This window comes from Molothrus aeneus, chromosome 22 (assembly GCF_037042795.1).
Source record: "Molothrus aeneus isolate 106 chromosome 22, BPBGC_Maene_1.0, whole genome shotgun sequence".
In the NCBI taxonomy this organism is placed as follows: Eukaryota; Metazoa; Chordata; class Aves; order Passeriformes; family Icteridae; genus Molothrus; species Molothrus aeneus.
In genome coordinates, this window is record NC_089667.1 from 2,109,244 (window position 1) to 2,132,451 (window position 23,208).

The 23,208-nt window shown below is 48.4% G+C and overlaps 1 protein-coding gene across 1 annotated transcript; it reads right to left on the bottom strand.

Annotated features, from left to right (window-relative positions):
• Positions 1-121: 121 nt before the first annotated feature.
• On the bottom strand, positions 122-23,208 carry MSANTD2 (Myb/SANT DNA binding domain containing 2). The gene is made up of 4 exons (XM_066564424.1): positions 22,729-23,208; positions 10,505-10,763; positions 8,415-8,475; positions 122-1,837 (listed from the first exon to the last, which is right to left on the bottom strand). The coding sequence occupies exons 1-4, from the start codon at positions 23,206-23,208 to the stop codon at positions 985-987; spliced, it is 1,653 nt and encodes a 550-aa protein (XP_066420521.1). The 3' UTR covers positions 122-984.

The window sequence follows — 23,208 nt, forward strand, 5'->3', positions numbered from 1 at the left end:
AAATAAAAATAATCATTGTTTTTTCCCAGCTGCCAAGTTGTTCTCACAGAGAGTTTTGGAACCCGATTGAAAGGAAAAAAAAAAAAAAAAAAAAAAAAAAGGAAAAAAGGAAAGGGAAAGGAGAAGAAGAAAAGGAAAAAAAAGGGTAAAAAGTGAAAATGAAAATAGAAATAATAATAAAAAAAATAAAAAGAAGCAAAAGAAAAAAAAGGAAAATCATAAAGAAATTAAATTTAAAAAACCAAACAAAAATGACAAGATAAAAAGATAAAAAGATAAAAAAAGAAAAAAGAGGAATAGAGAAAAAAGAAAAAGAAGAGAAAAAGGAGAGAAATAAGAGAAAAAAGAATGATTAAAAAAAGACAGTAAAGAAAAAAATAGGGGTAAATTAAGAGGGAAAAAAAAAGAAAAAATAAAAAAGCCAGGAATTATTTTAATGTTATAAAAATAAAATAAAATAAAATAAAATAAAAGCAGATATGGCAACGCTACTAAGGATGTGGAATACGTCACGGAACCCAAAGTCTTTGCAGGCAACACTGTTTGGAGAGAGGAGAACACTCGATGGTGAAAAAAGTGAAGTTCTAAATTATATACAAGATATCTAAGGGTGGCTTTGAAAAACAGTCTCCGGGCTGGGAGTTGGGGTTTCCCTCGCCGTTATCTATTGCTTATTGAGTCAGATCCAGAGTAACACTTAGAGACGGATGCATCCAAATGAGACACCGTGGAATAAAGGAAAGACCAAACCCTCAGCTGCGGTATGAAAACGCCGTGTGCACTGTCCCATGTGGAATGTACCGAGGGCCGTCCCGCGGGCCGGGCGCTGCTCCCGGCCCCGCAGCCGGGCCCGGCGGGTGGGGAGCGCCCGCGGCCCCACGGCGCTGCCAGGCGGAAAAGTCCCCGTGCCCCGATGGGAACGGACAGGATCCGAGTGAGATGGAAAACGGGGCGCAAAGCCCTGATCCTTATGAAGGACGAGACTCAGTTGTTAAATTTTAAGGGGTACCCGATGGCTTTTTCCAGGCACTCTACCAAAGAGCCAGCAGACAGAAAATCCCTCTCCACTTCCACAAATTTGATGTAGATGGATTTGGGTGAGACACCGGGCTCTACGACGCAGTTCTGAGATAAAAAGGCGTTGATCCCGACCCAATCTTTGCTGAAGGTTTTGGTGTTTGCCTGGAAGTGTAAAAACAGGCACTGCTGGAGAGTCCGGACCTCGGCGATGCCGAGGTAACAGTAGATAATCCGGGCAGATTCCATATCCACCCGGAGGGAGGCCTGTGGGGAGGGGACCTCGAGCTCTCCTGGAGTCTCATTGCCAGGGTCGGGCGCCCGGTGCTCGGCCAGAGGGGAGGGGAGCTTCTCGTGGCACTCCTCATATCCAATGGCGTACAGGCCAGGGCTTTTTGGGATCCCTCCTGGTAATAAATACTGCACCACGTTCCCTCCAGTGGGTTTGGAGTGAGCGATGGGAATCCAGTCGATCTCCATGTGCAGCTCCAAGCATCTGGCTTCGCTGATGGTGATCTCCAGGAATTTGTAATAAACATTTTTCCAGTTCATTTTCTGTACTCGGGTCATGATCACCCGACCCTCCGGTTTTTCGGAGTTGAAATATTCCCGGAGCCGCTTGCCCAGGGGCACCTGGGAGCTGATCTCGGCGTAGTGGTAACGGATATCCTCCTTCCAGCGGGTGTTGTAGCCAATGCCAAAAATGGCCAGTTTGTTAGAAAGGTGGAGCCTGGAGAAGTCCGTCCAGCTCTGAAACAGCTCCCACTTCAACTGGACCGACTCCAAGATTTGCATAATGTTCTGCATGACGTCACGCTTCCTGGAAATTAAGACACAGGGAGAGAAGGATAAAGGCATCAGAGCTGAAAGCTTTCCCAGGGAATGCACCAACATTCAGAAAATATTAATCCCCATCAGCTTTCTTGCTTGACTTTTCTTACTATTACATTTCTGGGGCAGTTTATAGGTTGTAAACAATGTCCTGATGGGGGAATTCTGAATTAATCTTGACAAAACAAAAACAAACCCAACCCCAGCTCCTCCTGATATCAAAGCATCTCCAAGGAAGCATGTATCTGGCACTGCTGAATAAACACACACTGGGTCATTCCTTACAATCCTGGGCTCTGTCAGCACATGAGTCATGAGCTGCATCCCAAATTCACAACTGCCACTCAAAACAGTTCTGCCTCGTTGTTATCCCCAAATTAATGCCAGCAAATAGGACTGTAATTGTAAAAACCCCAAAGGGAGCATGAAGCCACTCCCAAGGGCTCTGTCCCAGTGCTGGGGTGGAAGCACAGCCCAAGGGACCAAACCCCTGGAGCAGAAGATGCTCCCAGACACATCCCAGATGACGTGGGATGGGCAGTGGCAATCCCTCCAGACAGCCAATTAAGAAATCCCCACGATCCCAAAAATGTGCTTTCACTCCCAGCAGCAAGGTTTCAGAGAGGGGTTTACATCAGGAGAGAGCATCTGTGTGCACCTGCAGCGAGCTGGAACAGCTTCCTCCAGGATAAATGAGACCATTAGGGTGTAATTAGCTGGTAGGGAGAACTCCTAATTTGGGAAGTTATTGTCCTATAATCAAAGCTGTAGAAGATAATGCAACTCGTTTGCTAACGGAGAAACCTCTTTGGTCCAACAAATGGGATGTAAAAGATCTTTCCATGCAGCTCTCCTTCCTTTACCCGTTGTGCTACATCTGGAAAGCTGAACTGTGGAGGCCACTGCACTCCCAGGAGGATTTTTTCTCTTTCCACATCCCACCAGGAGGATATACTGTGCCAGGTGACACAGGTCTTGTGCAGGGCACATGCAAATTTCCCTGCTCCTGCAGGTTCCTCAAGATCACTTGAACTCCCTAAAACCAGCCCTTCCCAACAGCTTCCCAGTGGAGTCCAGCACCAGACTGGTGAGGGACATGGAGCCTCTAAGAGCAGATACAACACCCCACAACCAAGGCTGACTGTGGCAGGTGCATTCCTGCCCAATAAATCCCTGTGGGGTGTAGGTCTTTTTCCATCATAATGTATGTAAGGGTTCAAAGAAAACTGGACTGGGAGCTGCAGAGAACACCCTCTCCTGGGGTGCTGGAGAGGCCCCACTTTAGAGCCTTTCATTCCAAAAAAACCTTTTACAGGTCTAACTACAAGGCACGTGATTCTGGCAAGGTTCTCCAACTGCTGGGTGTCCTCTGGGCTCAGGACACAGAGCTCTGGTTTGATGTCTGATGGTTGGTGCACACCATCTGCACACCTCACCTGTGCTGTCCAAGCTCCCTGAGCATCCAGGTTGGGACAGCTCCCTCCTCACAGTGACACCAGCACCACATCCATCACCACCTCATCAACCTCACCTGGAAAGACCTTCAAAGGCATTTTGGGAAGTACATTTCCACCACAACTGGAGTGTAACTGAGTTTCTAGAGCACTGAGGGACAGGCTGGACAAGCAGAGCCCTATCTGTGCCAGGGGTTCTTAAGAACATTGATTCCATCAGCACTGAAGTTCTGTTTCTTACTGCAAGTTATTCCTGAGTCAGTTCCACTACCCAGCAGCAACAGAGAGAAATCTCAGACAAGAAGAATGTATGTTTACCCCAAAACCATTTCCATTTACTCAAACACTGTGGCAAAACTCATTTAAAGCTTCCCTGATGCTTTGCTACACTTGGAAAATATCTTTTTGAGGCTTCTGGAAGGGCAAGTTTACCTTCTGGGCACAAGGGGGTAGGACAGCCAAGGGGACAGGGCAGTGCTGGAGCACAACTCAGTGTCTCAGCACTGGCACACACACTCCACTCCTGACAGCAGCTGAGCTCCAGTTATTCCCTTCCCAAGGCAAAGACAGGAGAGCACAGCGTGGGCAGGTTTTCATTCAACAGCTGAGGAGCAGAGTGAGGAATGAAAGCAAAGCCCCCACCATTATTAAGTGCACTATAAATACTCTGCTTGGTTTAGCTCGGCACAACCCAGACCCAGCTCGGCTGCATTAGTCACTGCAACTGCTCCTGCAGGAATGGGAATCACTGCATGGGAGCAGAGCTTCAGCAGCAGACTGAGAAGGGCTTCCCACAAGGAACCCACTGCTTCCAGCACAGAGGAGAACAGGGAAAAATGAATTTTAAGGAGTTTTGCTATACAGGTTTAGCATCTTCTCACTTTTGCCAGGACCCGACTTGGCTGAGCTTTGCAGTCCCAGGCTGTATCCAGGATCTTGACAACTTAGCCAAGCAAAGGTATCATCAGCAGTAAAATTACTATTATTTAATTATTTATTATTTTCAAATGTAATTTTCATTCATTCAACGATTTAAAATTATTTATTAAACATGTACTTATGTGTTTGCTTTATTTGTATGGTTAATATGATTAATTTTTTAGGAGGACAATGGGAGCTGAGCAAAGGGTGTAACCTGTTGTGTGTCTCAGGACAATCTCACTTTTCAGCTGCAGAAGGTGCCCTAGAGCTGGATTTTCCCTCATCATCAAACCATCACCTCCCTGCTGGAGTCTGGGACCTGCATTTCTTCCTCCTTGGAAGCTTTTGCAATTCAAATGAGGAAAATCTTGAGACAAGAGTAGGCGCAAATTTGTTCTAAGGCAGACTTCAAAGGGCCCAGAACAGCTGCTTGCAGTGAAGATCCACAAGCTTTCAATAGTTCATCTTCCCAAAGCCAGCAGTAAATCAAACCACTTCTCAAAGTCTCTAAGTACTATTCCACTTTTCAAAACAGTTTATTTGGAGACAACAGCCAAGGGCAGGCAACAGCAGAGCCGACATGGGGAGGGAGCATCCTGATGGGGTTTGGGACATGGACACAGGTTACCTACTGCCCTCTGCTTCCCATACTGTCAAAAATAAAGTGAAAGGTGGGAAGTCCCCGTGTGTCACAGACTCAGAACACTTTGGCCTGCAAGGGACCTAAAAAGCTCATCTCATTCCCACCCCTGCCATGGACAGGGACAGCTTCCACTATCCCAGGTTGATCCAAGACCTGTCCAGCCTGGCCTTGGGCACTGCCAGGGATCCAGGGGCAGCCCCAGCTGCTCTGGGCACCCTGTGCCAGGGCCTCACCACCCTCACAGGTGTGAGGCCATTTTTCCCAACTCTTTCCTAATATCCCATCTAACCCTCTGGCACTGGGAGCCATTCCCTGTGTCCTGTCCCTCCATCCCTTGTCCCCAGTCCCTCTCCAGCTCTCCTGGAGCCCCTTCAGGCCCTGGCAGGAGCTCTGAGTTCTCCCTGGAGCCTTCTCCTCTACAGGTGAGCACCCCCAGCTCTCCCAGCCTGGCTCCAGAGCAGAGGGGCTCTGGCCCTTGCAGCACCTGTACCCTGCCCCCCTAGAGGAGCCCATGGCTCTCTCTGTGTCACTTGGAGACACACTGCCTGAGTGGGGGCAGCTGTGCTGTCCCACATTGTTGGCAAGTTCAGAGGAGATGGCATATCTGCCCTCTGACACCCAGGCAGGCCGTACACGTGCTGTAACTAACAGCTATCCAGAGGATGCCCACTAAATCCCTAAAGCCTTTTTTCCTCCCAGATTTATAACTCACTTTTCCCCAGCCCTTGCAGTGTTTTGGGGCTCTGTTACACCTTATCCTCATCCAGCCCTCCTTCACCCAATCATATTTATTAATTGGTACTTGGGGAACCTGGTCCAGACATTCCCTATCCCTTTCTCCTTTGCTCACATCCATTCCCATGCCCATAGCACTTGGCTACATGAGATGATGGCAAAAAACTTCCTGTTATGAGCACAAGCAAACTGCACCAACACAAACCCAGCACTGCCCAGGGCAGGGAGTTCCTGGAGCCATCACTGTGCTGGCTCCTTGGGGTTCTGAGGAGAGAAGGAGACAACAGTGGTGGGGTTTAAACAGCTCTTGGCTCTCACACAAACCTGCACTGGCACCTGCAGCAACGTGCTCGCCTTCCCTGTGCTCCTGCTCCATGACTGAGGGACAGCCTGGGATCCAGAGGGATCAACGGGACCAGCTCAGTCAGTGGCCTTGGGGAATCTCCTGAGGGTCAACAAGGCCAAGGGCAGGTGCTGCACCTGGGCCAGGGCCACCCTGAGGATCATCCAGGCTGGGGATGAAGGGATGGAGAGCAGCTCTGGGAGAAGCACTTGGGGTGCAGGTGGGGGAGAGCTGGACAGGCCCTGGCCCAGAACCCCCCTGTGCTGGGCTGATCCCCAGCCTGGGCAGCAGGGCAGGGGGGGATTCTGCCCCTCTGCCCCCCAGCTGAGACCCCACCTGCAGAGCTGCCTCCAGCTCGGGGGTCCCAGCACAGGAAGGAGCTGGAGCTGCTGGAGGAGCCCAGAGGAGGCCACGGAGATGCTCCAAGCTGGAGCCCCTCTGCTCTGGAGCCAGGCTGGGAGAGCTGGGGGTGCTCACCTGGAGAGGAGAAGCTTTGGGGAAAGCTGGGGAGGGACTTGGGACAGTGGATGGAGTGACAGGACAAGGGGGAGTGCCTTCCCACTGCCAGAGGGCAGGGATGGATGGGATATTGGGAATTGGGAATTGTTCCCTGGCAGGGTGGGCAGGCCCTGGCACAGGGTGCCCAGAGCAGCTGGGGCTGCCCCTGGATCCCTGGCAGTGCCCAAGGCCAGGCTGGACAGGGCTGGGAGCAGCCTGGGACAGGGGAAGGTGTCCCTGCCCATGGCAGAGGGTTGGAACGAGATGAGCTTTAAGGTCCCTTCCAACTCAAACCAGTCTAAAATTCTGTTTCTCTATGTCCAGAAGCATACCACATGATTCACCAGGATTTGAATGATTTCTGGAAACAATTTCTGCTGAAAATCTGCCCTTGATCAAGAAGGCAGATGAACCCAACTTTGAAGCAGGCTATCTGCATTTTAAAATGCTGTGCAAGGAGGTGAAAGAGTCTGACAACCAATTATCTACTGTGGCTTTTAGATTAAATTTTATTTTTTTAAGATAATAAATAAATACCCAGCTTATCTTTGTATCAGCTGTGCATCTTCTGACTGCTTTTAACCTACTGAGTCAGAGTTTACAAGTTCCTTCTCCTCTCAGACAAGGGGGAGCAGCTTTCAGCAAATCTGTGCATTGGAAAATGCTCTGTGCTTCCACTCTGCACGTAGGACAAGTTTACCACTGGCACTCTTCACAAAATGCCCCAGAGTTCAAAGCCTCCACTGCATTTTAGAGGGGAATTTGGGGGGGGGAAATGAACATAAAACTCTGAAAGGTCTCATTTACCAAAATCTAATTCAGCTGTTCATGCACACATTAAAACTTGGAAGAGAAGATTCATGTGGTCCAAGCCTTCGCCTCAGAAAATTCAGGATTATTTGCTACGGAGCTCCTTAAAGGTAAAATTACTCCAGAACAGCACGAAGAAACTGTTCAAAGTGGCAGTAACAAAGTTGATACTGAAAAAAGCTGTTTTTCTCCAGGTTGTCCTGGAGTTTGTTAAAATGAATTAGCTCCATGTGAGGAAGAAAGTCACCTTTGGCTATGTGAATATCCACCTGAAGTGAGGAGTCTGCTGAAGCTACACCACTGCCACGGAAGCTTCTCGTGAATTATTTTTCTTTTAAAATTATTTTTCTTTTCTAAAGTTATTTTAAATTTCTTTCTCTTTTTACTTATTTATATTTATGTTAAATTTTTTAGATTTTTTTTTTTGCATTGAGTTACAGTACAAAGCCTCTGTTCTGTCTGATTCATCAGGGATGTTCTGTTGCTGTTCCCAGTGCTGGTGACCTCCTACCCTACAGCAGCTGATTTTCTACCATGGAAAATCCCAGTAATACTAAAACCCACTGGTGTGGGAGTTCCTGTGAGGAACCCCAAAGGGTCTGTGAGCCTGGGCTCACTCCCACTGCAGACAGACCCACAACCACCCCTAAAGGCTGGCAGAAAGCTGCCCTGGACAGAGGAAATAGAGCACAATTCCTTTCATTTTTGGGAATGCTCTGTGTTATTGTTGGAGAGGCAAGGGAGAGTCGCATGCTCAAAGCATTCAAAAGGCTCCAGTGTTTGCTAGATTAAACCCAGCCAAAAGGTTACCAGTAAGGTCTGGAAAGTTATAAAAATGAAAGTCAGAGACTCCCAAGCTTTGGCATGCCTTCCCACCAAGGAAGGGAGCTCCTCTTGTGGATTCTATCTGTGGTCTCAGTCCTCACATCCATGTAGTAAGTCTCATTTTGCTTGCTGAATGGCAAAGCCAAGGAGAAACAGAGTTGTGAAGCTTTTCAGCTGTTCTGAGGTAATGGGAATAATGCATAAAGCAGATTCAACTGTATGAATAGTCTTGCACAATGTATTTATAATTATAAACAGAAGTTTCAAATATCCTCCCCTCCTGCACATTATCCCCAGGGAAATACATTCCAGGGTAAAACATTCATAAATTACTTACTGCGTGTCTTCTGAAGATTCCTGTTTTATCTTTAATGTTCTTTTTGTGGTAGGCATTTCATCTGAAAGGTAAAATTCCAATACATAATTAGATTTTAAATATTGTTCTTAGGGCTTTTTTTTTTTTTTAAGAGCTTGAAATTAAATAAAAAATAAATCTGAGTTGCTTCCTAAGCCAGGCAGTCTGCTGGAGTTCTGCATGAGACAGCTCCAGCTCCTACACCCTCTGTAATTGATTGAGTTTTTCTTTAACTTGGAAAAGATACGGTCATTTAAGATCTGAATCTCTCTCAAAACCTTTCATGGACAAGGCTCCAGCCCATTCATTAAATCACACATTGACAGAATTGCAAACTACAGTGTTTCAAGGAAAAAAATAAGAAAAAGCAATTCTGCTTCTAATGGCACATTTCAAGAGGAAGCAGCAGCAGAACTGCATCTGTGCTCAATTCAGACCTTGTGTGCCAAGTGCTTTGCTCACAACTTCTGAGCGTGAAGGGCATCGTCAGCCCGAGCGCACGCAAATGTCCCCGAAACTGGTGACAAACCAGGAGATCCCAGCTTGACTCACCATAACAAGCCACACCAGACAGAATTAGCCATCATTTACATACGTTTTGTAACGTTTTCTTCTCCCCACTGTTTCTCTCCCACATATTTCTGACTTTTAAATCCCCCAGGGAAGGAGTCTGAGGAACTGGAACGTGGTTAACAGCCAACTTGCAAATTTTAACATTAAACTGCGATCTCAGGCTCTTCCAAAGCATCCTGACTCACCAGTCCCCCAAACACAGATGTGTACAGATCCCCAACTGCATCTCCTCTCCCTCTTTCATCCTATAAATGGGGAAAAACAGCTTTTATACAATTCACCTTCTTCACCTGCATCTCCAGTGGATCTGATCAGCTTAAAGTTCCTGCTGTGAAAAAAACCCTGCTCAGGGAAGGGAGGAACACACACCCAGAAGAGGAGTAGCTTGAGAGAAATGTGCCTCAAGAAACCCACTTTGTCCCAGAACTGCTCAGATTGGAGTGTGTTTTCTATCAGGGATATGCTACCCTGATCTGTTTAACAAAGTTCAAAAAGCCATGAGCAACAATTAAGCCTCCAAATTAATTTAAAAATTGACTTTTAGGCAGAGACAGCAATAATTCAGGCAAGAAAAGTACATGGAAGTGTGGTTTAGGTCTCAAAAATCAAGTGTGAGTTCGCTTGCTATTTTTTCATTTTAAAAAAGGCCACACCTCTGGATATAGATATATTGACATGTTTAATATCAGTATATCAAGGCAAATAAGAAGAAAGAGCAACATTTTTTACAGTTGTTGGTGTTGTCAGCATCAGGCTGAAGCCCTGTTCACAATTTAAGCAAATGGTGTTTGAATGGTAACAGGTACCACCGAAAGGGAAAATATCTCTTGAATCCCAAGAGGGAAAGTAAAACTGGGAGTGAAAGGACAGACAGGGAAGGTGTCACCTCAACTGTTTCTGGGCAAACAGCCCTTCTTTCCTGCAGTCCTGATCCATGATTTGCTTCTGATTAAGTGAGGAATTTCTGTCCCTTTTCTCCCCAAAGATGCGTTTAGCACCGTGTGTCACAGACATGTTTTATGAAAAATCCTTTCCTTAGGATTTTTTCTCCTGAGAAGCTGAGAGGCCTCAGGAACAAAATGTAAACAATAATTATTTGCTGCTGTGGAATGCAACAGGTGGATCTTTGACTGGTCCATGTTGGTTGTTTCTAATAAATGGCCCATCACAGCCCAGCTGTCCAGACTGTCTCGGTCAGTCACAAGCCTTTGTTATCATTCTTTTTCTATTCTTAGCCAGCCTTCTGATGAAATCCTTTCTTCTATTATTTTAGTATAGTTTTAATATAATATATATCATAAAATAATAAATCAGCCTTCTGAAACATGGAGTCAACATTCTTGTCTCTTCCCTCATCCTCAGACCCCTCTGAACACCGTCACACACCGTGAGCACATTCTGTCCCAGAGGTGAAAGCTGGTACAGAGATGTGTGTGCCAGATCCCCAGGAGCACAGGTGAGGCCCAGGGAGGGAGATGTGCCAAGATGGAATTTCTTACCCAGCTCCTGCTCGCCGGTCTGGTAGCAGTGAAGATCCTGACTGTGGTTTCCCCAGTCCTCCTGAGAGTATTCCTCCATCGTGCTGCCATCTGACTCCAGCTCCTGGTACAGACCACTGCTGTTGATGAGGACAGGCTGGCAGGGCTGGGAATCCCATCCTCCCTGCCCAAACACCTGCTCCAGCTGCTCAAAGGTGTAGCTGCTTTTCCTCTTGCCCACACCGTGCTCCTTGACGCGGCTGTAGCACCTGCGGAGGGTCTGAGAGAGAGAAGCAGCTCAGTCAGGGCTGTGGGGCTGGACGAGCACACAGGCACTCACACAGTCAAACAGGCAGAGTTTAGGGCTTTTTGGGGTTATTTCTGTTGGTCATATTTGCCCCACGCTCATGAGCAATGCTCCCAAATTAATCTACACCCACCAGGAAGCATCATATATATCCAACATTCCCGCTTAGCGTTAACATCTATGACACAGGACAAGTTGTGTAGCAGCTACAGATTCCTCAGATTTAACTTGGGTAATTTATTCTCTTTCTCACTTTAAAAAAAAAAAAAAAAAATCCCCAGATCTCCTATGGATGCAGGGAAAAAAAAATACCAAGAGCCCCCCAGTCAGAGACACCAATCAGCCAGGAAAATGCACACCTACTACAAGGAGGAGAAAGCAGAGCTGGTGTTGTGCCCACAGCTTGGAGAGGGGAAAGCAGGGAGGAGAGAGAAAGGAAAACAAAGATTTCCCCCAAAAGCAAAGACAGTCCAACCTTCCTCACTCTGGTAAGAAGACACAAGGTACAAAATGGATATGCCTAAGCTATTCAGCTAGGAAAATATTTATTACTTACATATTTTTGCATTCCTTACTAACTCACTCTGTCTCTTGTGAAGCTGCTGAAATTTAAAAGAGGTCAAATCAATAATGCTCCCAGTTCCCAGACTTTGATATCAAGCATCAAGTAAGTAACAGCACTGAGGTGGCTTGGTAAGAGCAGTCTCTCAAACAGAGCTGGGGCAGAGCCTCCCACACAGATGCCAAAGCCTCACCCAGTTCTGGTGATCCCTTTGACATCCCACATCGAGGGCTAAGCCACTTCACTGCTGCTGGATAAGCCTATGGTTCCATCCATGTTTTCCCCCTAATCTGGAGCAAAAGACAACAACTTGGGGGTAAAAAAACTAAAGCTTTCTATACAACCCTCAGTGTGGTTTTAATTCTACCACTGCTCTGATTTTGAAAGACAATTATATGCCCAGGTTTTCTGTGCCTTGGGTATTTTTTCAGATTAGTAAACTGCTAGAGAACATTAACTTTTAAAAAAAATTAATTTATCAGATTTCTGAGGTTCTAACTTGAATGGCAAAGCTGTCTCCAGAAATCAAGAGAGGCATTAATTTGGGAAGGACTAATCCTGCTCCCTTGCTTTCTGCAGGAGGACTGTAATGGACACATCATTACAAAAACTACTTGGTTTTTTTTCCCCCCAAAGAAAGGAACTTTTAAAACTCCAGAAAGCTGGAACCTACCTAATGCTCCTCATACACTGGTTTAACAGCATCAGCAGCAAAGGGATACATTTCTAACCAGTTTCCTCCTGAGATTCAGAGCCCTGGGGGCAGAAGCAAAACCGCTAAGCAGCAAGTCAGTATTACCCTGCTGTTTTAAACAAAAACACACGAAAACAAGACAAAATAAAAAATAACCCATATAAACACACAGGCAACAACAGGCATGAGTTATTCCACGGTTTAAGGTGGAACCCTTCCCACTTTTGCCATAACTACCTCAGGATAAACAGGCAGATACTCTTTGGATGGACACCAGCACATTTTAACTTTCTGTCTGTGAGCAGGGTGGAAAACAACCTGCTGTGGCAACCTAGCACCAAACCCCAGCCTAGAAACCTGTTGGTATTTGCTGATGCAAAGAAGGTTCCCTCAGGCTGGGGTACAGATACATTTGGTTGTTAGAATTCAGCTTTCTCACTCCAATTTCTCACTGTTCAGCTCAAATCTCACTGACCAATAAGGGCAAAGTCATTTCACTCCCAGACTCTAAAATCCACCCAAGTTAATTTTTTTAAAATTTATTTCCCAGGCCCCAGTTCTTGTACCTGTGCCAGCTTATCCATAAAGAGTTAAACATGGATTTAGAGCCTCCAGCTGAATTTATTAGCAGCCTTCAAGTGAAAGAAAGTGTTTCCAAAGCATCCCTACACTTGGCCAAGCCCTCTGGGAATGCCCCACACCCTCAGCCACTCTATTTTCACACCCTATTTTCAGCATGTGCTTCAAACATCTCTCCCCACCAATGGGGTTATGGAGGATCCCACACTAGGTTGTAGCCTAGTAGTAATTAATTATTTCAGTCAGGCTGCAATCTGGCTTATTTTACTATCAAGATAATTTAGCAGCAAGTCAATGCAGACAAGTAGAAAAACTGAAGGGAGCAACACAGGAAGGGGGATGAAAATAAATGAGCAATAGTGTGACTGCTCATTACTTGATACTTTTGGGGGTACTGCCCAGATGCTCACCTGGCTGTGTTATCTGCAAGCAGATAGCCTAAAATTTGAGGGAAATAATCTCAAATATAGGTCTTTCCAAAGCACCAAAGGGCCTGTGGCTAAGCAGCTGGTGGCTCCTTGGTCTTGTGTGCTGGAGAATCAAGATTCCTCCTAGCCCTTTCTTCTTGGAGGCTTTCCCCAGTCTCTCCAACAGGCAGCCCCTACAACTTCTCCTGATGTTCCCTCCAAATACCACGAGTCAGCCTTGCTTCATGTAAGTCCACAGGCTTCTCTTCTTCAGAGAGCCTGGTAAGACCTAAATAATTGCTCAGACCTCAGGAAACCTGGACATTTTATAATCCTCAACCTTTCTCTCACCATTTTACTCTGCTCTCCAAGATCTAAGATCTGGTTTTTCTTACGCACCTCCTCTACTCCTCCCGGTGTCCAGCTCAACTCCTGCTCCGTGGTTCCTGAAGTGCACATACACAGATTGATACAGATACAGAAAGCAGGAAATTTAGGACAAGTAACTGAAAACAGACCTGATCACTGCCCAGTGACTGCTCAGACTGGAAGAGACCGAGGCTTTTGCTTATTGTTCTGCAACACTGCCTGCAACACGAACACACATTATCCCCACTTAAATTATAATCAGGAAAACCAAAGGAGGAGACAGTCACAAAGCTCATTGTGGATTTTCTCACCATTTCTAACTCACGAGTCCTCATCTCTACAAGTGAAGCCACCGAAGAACCTGGAGCTCTGCAGGAACTGCAGGATGAGGATGAGAAAAACCTTTAGGAAGGCTGCAGACATGGTCCTCCTCCCAGCAAAAAATAAGATGAGGGAGGACCAGACCACAGCAAGCTTTTTATATATAACCTGAGGTCATCCAACATGGAATTCCAGATCCCTGATCTGAGACATGCTCTTACTCAGGGAGAAGCTATGGGCTCTGCAGAGCAGTTTGGTGGCCTGTGGCTGTGTCCACATTCATCTGTTTAAGTTAATTCATTTATAGCAGCCTAAAGGGGTCCAGATGTCCCAGAGCACCACCTAGCACCACACTCAGCTTCAAAGAGGCTCTTTTACTTAATGCAGAGGAGTTCTCAGCTTTATATCCCGAATAAAGAACAGGAGTGCCAAACAGCTCCCTCCCTCATCATGCCAGGATACTCAAAGGAAACACAAGACGAAACTACATTGGGACAAAAGAAACAGCTTTTGAAGCCTGGAGTGGTTATAGGGGACAGTAAAAGGTCTCAAAACCTCCATTTTTAAGTTCCTGGGAGCAAAAGGTAAAAAATCTGTGCAATAACTTCAGCTCATGAACTTTTAGGTTAAAAGCTATGTGCAAGGCAGGAGAACACAAGACTTACATGGGGTATTGCCTCAACAAGCCCCATTTCTGTGGTTTATCAAAAACAAAATGAGAAGAGCAGCACCTCAAACTCTTGGGAGAGCCACACACCATTGCAGGAAGGCAGCTGATGACACCAGTGCATCTCCAGCATGAGGCCCCAAACAGGAATACCCCTCTGCAGAATGTGAGAGCCCAGCACTCAAACAGACCCTCAAGAGCTCAGGGTCAGTCCCAGGAGCTGCCACAGCCCAATCTGCAAGGGCTCCAGCCCCACAGCTGGCTGCACATCTGCACTGTCCCCAAGCACAGCACTGGGGACACGATGGCTGTCACAGTGAATCACTCTCTATACCAAACAGCAAGGCCTTGCTTGTGTCCTGATTTACCCAAACACACAAGGACTTCTTGAAGGATTTGGCTCTGGTACAGAGGAAAAGAGATGGGAATGCCCTGAGGGGAAAAGGGTTGGGGGTAAATATAGACAAGCTGATTGTCTTGAGTGAGGTAAGAACAAAGCTCTCTTTGGAGCATGAAGAAGCCAAGTCACCCTGGCAGACACAGGGAGGGGGATATCAGTTGAGGCAGGGCAGACTCGGGTTTTTGTTAGGGAGAGCTGGAACTGAACAAAGACTCACAGCCACCACTGCCAGTTTCTAAATCACAATTAAACATAATACAAAACAAACCCCTCTTGCCTGGACAGGAATTATTTACAGAAGCTCAATTGCAGAGGTCAGCCCCCATGAGACAGGACTTTGCCAAGAGTGAATGAAGCTGGGGTTTAACAGGCTGGGTCCCACCAGGGTGAGGAAACCAGTGACCTGTGGTGGTGTGACAGCAGAGCCCACAGTGCTGTGGGCTCAAATCAACAACCTGGGAAGATGCTCCACTGCCTGCTGCTAGCAGAGTACTCAGGAGGATCTTCAGACCCTCAGCAGGGATTTGTGGCTAATCAAGCCAGAGCCCTAGAGAGGAGACTCCAGCACTGCCTGCAGAAAGGCTGGCAGCTGGGCACCTCTGTCTCTCAATGCTCCTGGTTTTCTTAAACCAGAACTGGATGAGAAGAATAGGAATGAACCTGTTAGAGCTTGAGAAGGCAGAGAAGCACCACCCTCCTCCAGACCCACCGAGCCAAGGACTTTGTAAAGAGTTTGGATGTAGTGCGTGGTCCTCCAGACAGAGCTCAGCTTGCAGAGATGACGGAATCACAGAATATCCTGTGTTGGAGGGACCCACAAGGACCAACCAGTCCAACTCCTGCCCTGCCCAGACACCCCAACAATCCCACCCTGTGTTCCAGAGTGTTCCCCAAATGCTCCTGGAGCTCTTGCAGGATCAGTGTCATGACCATTCCCTGGGAAGCCTGTGTAGGTACCCAACCACCCTCTGGGGAAAGAACCTTTTCCTGATATCCAGCCTAAATGGATGAGATGCCTGGGTGAGCTTCAACCTGCCCCTGGCATGACCTGCTCAAACACTTCTTACTTTGGAGCAGTGAAAGCCACACCTGAGCAGGTCACCTTGCCTTTGGAAACAAACTCATTCCAAAAATCAAACTTGAAGTTGCGTGCATCTACTTGTGATCAGGACAAACGTCATTACACCACTCACAAAACCAGACCTTGAAGGAAAACCCAAACTGCAGCAGCCTGGATGAAAAGAGGTCTGAGATGTACTCAAGAAGTCACGTCTGTGCAAAGCCTTGAGAGACCACAGACTCAAATCTCTGCTGCTCCTCAAGTGAATGGAGGGAGACCACAAGCCCATCCAGCAGAGGAAGAGCAGCACAAATCATTCCACAGGTGGGAGGGAAAACACTCCTGTCCAAAATGAGCTTCACTGAAGTGCAGAAAGCATCAACATGGGCAGCACCACAAGGGAAATGGCTTGTGTCATTCAGGCCCTTTAAACACTTGACATCCAACAGTGTCCCAGCTGTGTGTGATCCTCAGGTCTCTAGAGGAATGTCCACACCACTTCAGCTGTGCTGTGAACATGTTACCAGGGAGACCAATCCCTAAATCCATGGGAAAAGCTGGAACTGAAATACCAAAAGTGGCTTGAACCCCAATTTTCACCACTAGTGGTGAAAGGTTTGGTAACAGGTGAGACCACAGCAGCCCAGAAAACTTTGTCTGCTGGGCCCCCAAATTTACACACTCAGAGGGAGTCTGAGAGGAGGTAAGCAGGAATCTGCCCCTGTGACAGCACTTGAAGCACAGTGCAACAATCAGGAGGATTTTTAACATCTTCCCAAGTCCTCCATGGTCAGAGAGTACTACAGGAAAAATTGTGTGTGCCCAGTCTAGGATTTAATGTTCACAAATATCCCTAAATGAGATTTAATGCTCAAGTTTTGCCAATCTGTCCTCCTACAATGAGTTCCTGATCATCAGCTGTTTCTGTCTCAACAAGACAAGCTCCCAGCTCCCTCTGGGAATCATTCTGCACCCATGGAACGAGCAGTGAATGGCCCAGGTACACCAGAATGATCACATCAGAGTATTATAGACAAACAACACAGCTGCAGAAGCCACTGGATTGTAAAGACACTAGTCCTGCATGTGCAGTTCAAGCCAGATTCTTACCAGCACTCTGCAGATACCCCAGCTGAGAGCAAATCCAAGCAAGTTCATTCCACATGACACTCACATCCCAGAAATGCTCCTCTGCCACAGCCCCACAGAGGATTGAAACAATTAAATCTGCTCTTTGTCACGGAAGGGTTTATTTTTTCCTGCTGTAAATGGCAACAAAAAGTTGCTCCCACCTACCAGAGCACATGAGATCCTCCAGTGAGAAGCTGGGCTGCTGGGAGGGATTCAGGGAATGGCAGGAACAGCCCAGCCTGGAAAACCCAGCACACCTGAATCTATTTAAGCCAAGGGAAGAAGGAGAGGTAACCTGAACACCTACACACATCACAGCCCAGGGAGTTAATGGGATGGGGACCTGGGACTGAGATAAACTCAAGATAAAGACACCACATTCAAAAGAAATAGAAACCCAGAATCATGGAATTGGGCTGGAAGTGACCTTAAAGCTCATCTTGTTCCACCCCAACCCTCCTGCCATGGCAGGAACACCTTCCACCATCCCAGGTTGCTCCAAGCCCTGTCCAGCCTGACCTTGGACACTTCCAAGGATGGGGCAGCCACAGCTGCTCTGGACAGCCCATGCCAGGGCCTCAGCAGCCTCACAGGGAAGAATTGTTTCCTAATATCCCATCTAGTCCTGCCCTGTCACCGGGAAGACATTCCCACTTGCTCTGCCACTCCAGGCCCTTGTAGAGAGTCCCTCTCCATTGTGGATGGTTGACAGGTTGCCATGAAATGCACCCAGGCTCCATCATTTGACATTTCTGAATCACCAAGACAGCCCCTCCACTGACTGGAGCCAAGGAGGGAATTCTGGCTGGAATCCTCTAATGTCCAGCAGATCACAGCAAGCATTGCTTCTGAGACAGCTCTGCTGGAGCAGCTTTTCCTGCCTTAAAAACAACTCCGTGCAAGGTTTACAGATTGTTTACATCACAGATCAGCTAAAACCACAGCCCCCTTACAAACAAGCTCCACCATCATCATGTTTGTGTTGCCTAAAGCAAGAAATACCAACAGCTGATAGTCAGGTTGATTTTCCATCCCTTCCCATTTCATGTGGGTTTGGGGCACTCCCATCTATGATTTGTTCTTTCTGAAGAACTCAACCAACATCTTCAAGGTATTTCTTTTCCTTTTGAAAAACAAATTACTTTTGTGGACAACCACAACCCAGCCAAAACCTCCAGTCACCCATCTGGGTGGGGGGGGAGGAAGTTGCTACACACAAAAAACCCCAACAACAGCAGAACTGGATTGGCAGTGATACTTGGGAATTCCTGCAGTCAAGAGTTAAGATGTTGGAACTGCTTCTCTTTGAATCAATGGGTTGGCATTGACTCTGGGAAAGGCAAAATAAAAGCAGAACTCACATTTCTGCAGTAGCTGAAGAAATGACATTTTAAAAATGCCCTGAAATTAGTTTTAACAGCAGCTTCTGAGAAGGGATTTGTCTCTGCTAGGCAAAGGCTCTCCAGCCAGACGATTTCCAGCCCTGAAATGCTCTCTCAACCCAAGTGAGCAATGTGCCATCAGGAGGATGAGTCTTTGATTCCACCTTCCATACAGATGCAAGCAAGAGAAGCAGAAAATCTCCCATGGGTTTAAAAAAAGGCCTAAAATCTGCTATTGAAGAACAACTGGAGCTCATTGTTTCAAGAACATTCCTTTAAAACAAAACAAACCTTTACTTCCTGAAAACACCCCCTGACTCACAGAGCTCTGACTGCAGCACCTGAGCTCACCTGTGCCTTCCCAGAGCATCCCACCCCTGCAGCCACCTGGGTGGCTGGAAGAGGATGAACTGAGGGAGTTCCAGCACACTGATGGAACATGTTCCATGTACCCCATGGACTGTGACCTCCAAGCTGTGTGGCCTTCACACAACAGCTTCACAGCTCAAGGCCAGGGCTCATTTTCCCATGCTTCAAGTCCCAGCAAACCTCCTGCTCCTCAGTTGAAGCATCACCCAGTGCAGGGCACAGGATCCCAGCAAGGTTTAGCCAAATATTCCATCACCTGCCTTAAAATCCCAGATCTAAGGTCAAAGCTGAAAACAAACAGCTCTGTATGTGCTGCTGTGGGAAGGTGATGAGTTGCAGGATAGAAAACCAGGTTAAATCCTTGCTCAGGAACATAGGGAATAGGAAAGGGCTGGATGGAAAGAACAGAGTGTCACTGAACAAGCAAGGATTAAGGACAGAACACAATTTGAAGGGATGAGGATGCTATGGAATACAAGACAGCTTTTCTGGGAATGCAACAGGCAGAAATCAAGATGTTCCATTCTTCCTGCAGTTCCCAGCTGCAGAGCTACCCAAGCCACAAATCTCAGAGCCACCAAGTCGGACTCAAGGTCTCTTTCCAAAGAAAAAGCTGCTGGAACATTTATATGTGAATCCCTAAATTTGAAATGCCAAAATTGTCCCTAAATTTGAAACAGACCCTCCCAGAGCAGCTCCAACCTGACAGCAGCCTCGTTCCAGCTGCTGATGTGCAGAAAAGCACATGCAGATGGTGAGAGACAGACAAAAATCTGCACTGGGACCTTTTCTGCACACCCTGTTTGAATTAAGAGAGAATGCACCCATGCCATACAACTGGAAAACCCTCTGCTTACAAGGTGGCTTGTTTCTTTCCAGCTCAACTGGCTGTTCAGACTCAAGATTTGGCTGTGTCCAGGGAATGCAGGTGTTCCCAAGGAAAGCAGTATGGCAGCCTTATCTAAAATTCATTTAAAAACCACCTGAACCTGGAATGTTTGAAGCACCATTTATTATCCACCAGCAAAGTCTCAAGTTTCTGGCCCCTGATGGACATGAAGCATCCTACAAAATCATGGAAACACAGAACATTTAGGGTAATAAATGGAACAATGCAGCTCCTTCATCCCCATCTTCCCAGTCCTGTTTTCAGTGTGGAGGATTCCAAAGTGCCTGTGCCCTCCTCTTGTTCCTGCAGCACATGACAGTCCTCCTGCTCCATCCCAGAAGAATCCATGCATGACCCCTCCACATCCAGGAGTAACTTTTGTTTGTGGTGGACCATGGAAATGACAATCCTGCCTGGAATCCTACAAAAACTGGGACTGTAGGGTTGGTAACAGCCACCACAACTATCTCAATAATCCCTGTAACAAGGGAAATTCTTGACAACCAGGAGAGCTCACAGCTCTCAACAAGGGCTCATTTTCCAGCAATTCCAGGCCAAAACCCATTGAGAGCACAAAGGCTTTGGAAAAGCCACGTTTCTGCTGCAGCAGAGGACTGTGCTGAGGAAGGCCCTCCCTGTGGGGATCCAGGATATGCAAAGTTTGGGTGGATGGTGCCAGAGACAGCAGCATTCCAGCAGCTGCTCCTCCCCTGCACATGGCCTGATGAGAGGCCAGGCTGTGCACAGGAACCCTCATGGATGGAACACAGATAATTCCCTTCCAGCTGGCCAGTACAGCGTTGAAGGAGAGCCCACCTCCATGTTCTGCAATCTAGAAACATCTAACAGGTCCGTCAGGAGCTGCTCTTGGTGATAAATATCAGCCTTGAGCTCTTTTTCTGCTGTTTGATGGGTGGTTTCTTCCAAGCTTGAACATTTCAGGGGCAAAGATGTGTTCAAGCCTCACTTCTGAAGGGAAAATGGGAGAACCCTCAGGTGCAAGGAGCTCAAATTGCTGGGAGTCACCAAAATGCTCCTAAAATCAGCTCCATCCTACAGCACCATCCAAACCCAAAGAGCCAGCTCTGGGCTGTTCTGACAGTGAGATGACACCTCACAAGCTGCCAGCACATCCCAAAACTGGGGCTGGGAGCCTCGACAGCACTGACTCCCATCACAGCCCAAAACCACTGGACAAAGCCAGAGCACCTCAAGGAACTTTTCCATCATGCAACTGCCTCTGGCAAAGCTCACAGGTGATTCAAGCACCAAGCACCTTGAGAGCCACCAGGAAAATTCACAGAATGACCAGGTTAGAAGAAACGTTCAAGATCATCGAGTTCACCCCAGCCCCAACAGCTCAACTCAACCCTGGCACCCAGGGCCACATCCAGGCTTTGTTAAACACACCCAGGGATGGGGACTGCACCACCTCCCCGGGCAGAACATTCCAGAACTTTATCACTCTTTGTGTAAAAAACTTTTTCTTAACATCCAACCTAAATTTCCCTTGGTACAGCTCAAGGCTGTGTCCTCTGGTTCTGTCAGTGCTGCCTGGTGAATGAGGGACTCCAAGAGGCTTTGCAGTGCAGCAACTTTCCTCTCCAAAAATATTTGGGTGTGTTCAAGGGAAAAAGATCCCTGAGCAGCAAATACACAGACATGAGGGAAATACATTGAGAACCCAAAACTTCTATAGAAAGTGGGTTTGTTTTGAGTATCTATTTCCAGGACAGGCTGCTCTAATCAACAGGGATCAAAGTGAAAATCTCTCACTCTCAGACATTCCTGATGCTGCAGCATCTCTAATTCCATGTATTTTGCAAATTAAAGGCAGCCCAGGTGTACACACCTGAACAGCCCCAGCAGGTGTTTTTAAGGGATGGGAAGAGGAAGGGAGAAACAGCCAGCCCACTGAGCCCCAGCAATAACAACACATTTATTCCTCACTCCATCGTCATTGGAATTGGCTGCAGGAGCCTAATGGGTCAGGAAAGGAGAAATCAGAGCCAGAGGGAGATCAGAGTGTGTAAATCATCCTCCCAAACATCATCCACATTTACAAACTCAAACTCCACAGTGATTTCCACATCATCCAGTGTCTCCTCTCTGTAAAAGCAGGATGCACAAAGCAGCTGCTCCCAAAGCAGGAACCAAACCCAGCCCTTTTCTCCCAGGGAATGATGGAACTGGAAAGACCCCTCTGGAGAACACAGCCCATGGAGCTGTTTATCAATTACTCAAGAGGTCTTTGAAGCCACAGAACGTTCCTGTTGAGCCATCAGACTCTACAAAACAACTCCACAGCAAAGGACAGAGCCAGGAGTGCAAGAGCAACCAGAGCCACCCCTTATTACTGGGGGAACTGGGAGCCCTGTTTTCCCAAGGGGGGTACAGGGAGCAGCCAGAGCCAGCCCCTCATGGCCAGGGGATGCTGGAGGACACAGGAGGGGACAGAGCCAAGCACAGCACCCACAACACTTGGGGCCAAAGGAGGACACCCAGGGGAAAGATCCTGCTGGGGTTGTCCCCATGAGGGGACACAAACAACTGGGATGCTGTGTCCCTCCCCACTCAGGACCATGGGATGCTGCCACAGCCCACCCACACGAGAGGAACTGAACCCCTGGGAAGCAGTGCCCGTGTCCCAAAGGTGCTGCTGGAGGCTACAGAGACAAGGCAGGGACCCAGAGGATGTGGCAGCCAGGAGACACCAATGGAACCAGGGGAGCCAGGGAATGGGACACCCTGCAGCCAGGACAAGAGGTGGGCTCAGTGCTGGGGACAACTGTGCCACGGCCAGAGAACGCTCCAGAAAACTGCAGCATGGAGACCCCGAAAGGCCAAGCCCTGGGGACACGGTGCCCCCAATGCCAGGGCCAAAGGACAGGCTGACACCCACAGCCAGCGCCAGAGGATGCTCAGGGCAGATCCTGAGGGACTGAACCGCCAGGACGCGGTGCCCCAGCCCCAGGAGCAGAGAACGCTCAGGAGAGCAGCTCTGCGAGGAAGCGACCCCCGGGAGCTCACCCAGCCGCGGGCGGGCACGGGGACCCCCGGCCCACCCTCCCCTCCCGTCCCGGGCCGCGCCGCCGCCCCCCAGGGTACCTTGATGCGCTCCCGGCACTGGGACGGGGTGCGCTCGTAGCCCAGCTCGGCCAGGGCGCGGGAGACGCGCTCGTACATGGCGGGCCCGGGCGCTTTGCTGCCGAACACGGTGCCCGCTCCCTCCAGCTGCTGGTACCGCGCCTCCACCAGCCGCTCATTGCCCCACACGGCGATCAACGCGTTGGTCTCCGCCGGCGTCCAGGACATCCCGCGGCAGGCGGCGGCCGCGGCGGCGGCGGCGGCGCCGCCGGGCGAGAAGGAGACGGAGGGCGAGGCCCCGCCGCGGGCGCCCAGCGCGGCGCCGCCGGCCGCCGGCCCCGCGCCCAGCGGGGAGGCGCCGCTGGGCGTGGAGGGGTCGGACAGGCTGGGGTTGCCGTCGCTGAGCGCGCCCGGTGAGCCCGGCGACAGCACCTCCATCTTGGGGACGCGGAGCGGTGGCTCGGCCGGTGGGAGCTGCGAGGAGCCGCAGGGCGCCGCCAT

Excerpts from the sequence above, each read along its gene's own strand:
- MSANTD2 (XM_066564424.1), bottom strand. The coding sequence starts at position 23,208 with ATGGCGGCGCCCTGCGGCTCCTCGCAGCTCCCACCGGCCGAGCCACCG. Across the intron at positions 10,764-22,728 it reads AGTGCCGGGAGCGCATCAAG|ACCCTCCGCAGGTGCTACAG; the intron begins GTACCCTGGGGG and ends TCTCTCTCTCAG. Across the intron at positions 8,476-10,504 it reads GACCGGCGAGCAGGAGCTGG|ATGAAATGCCTACCACAAAA; the intron begins GTAAGAAATTCC and ends TTTACCTTTCAG.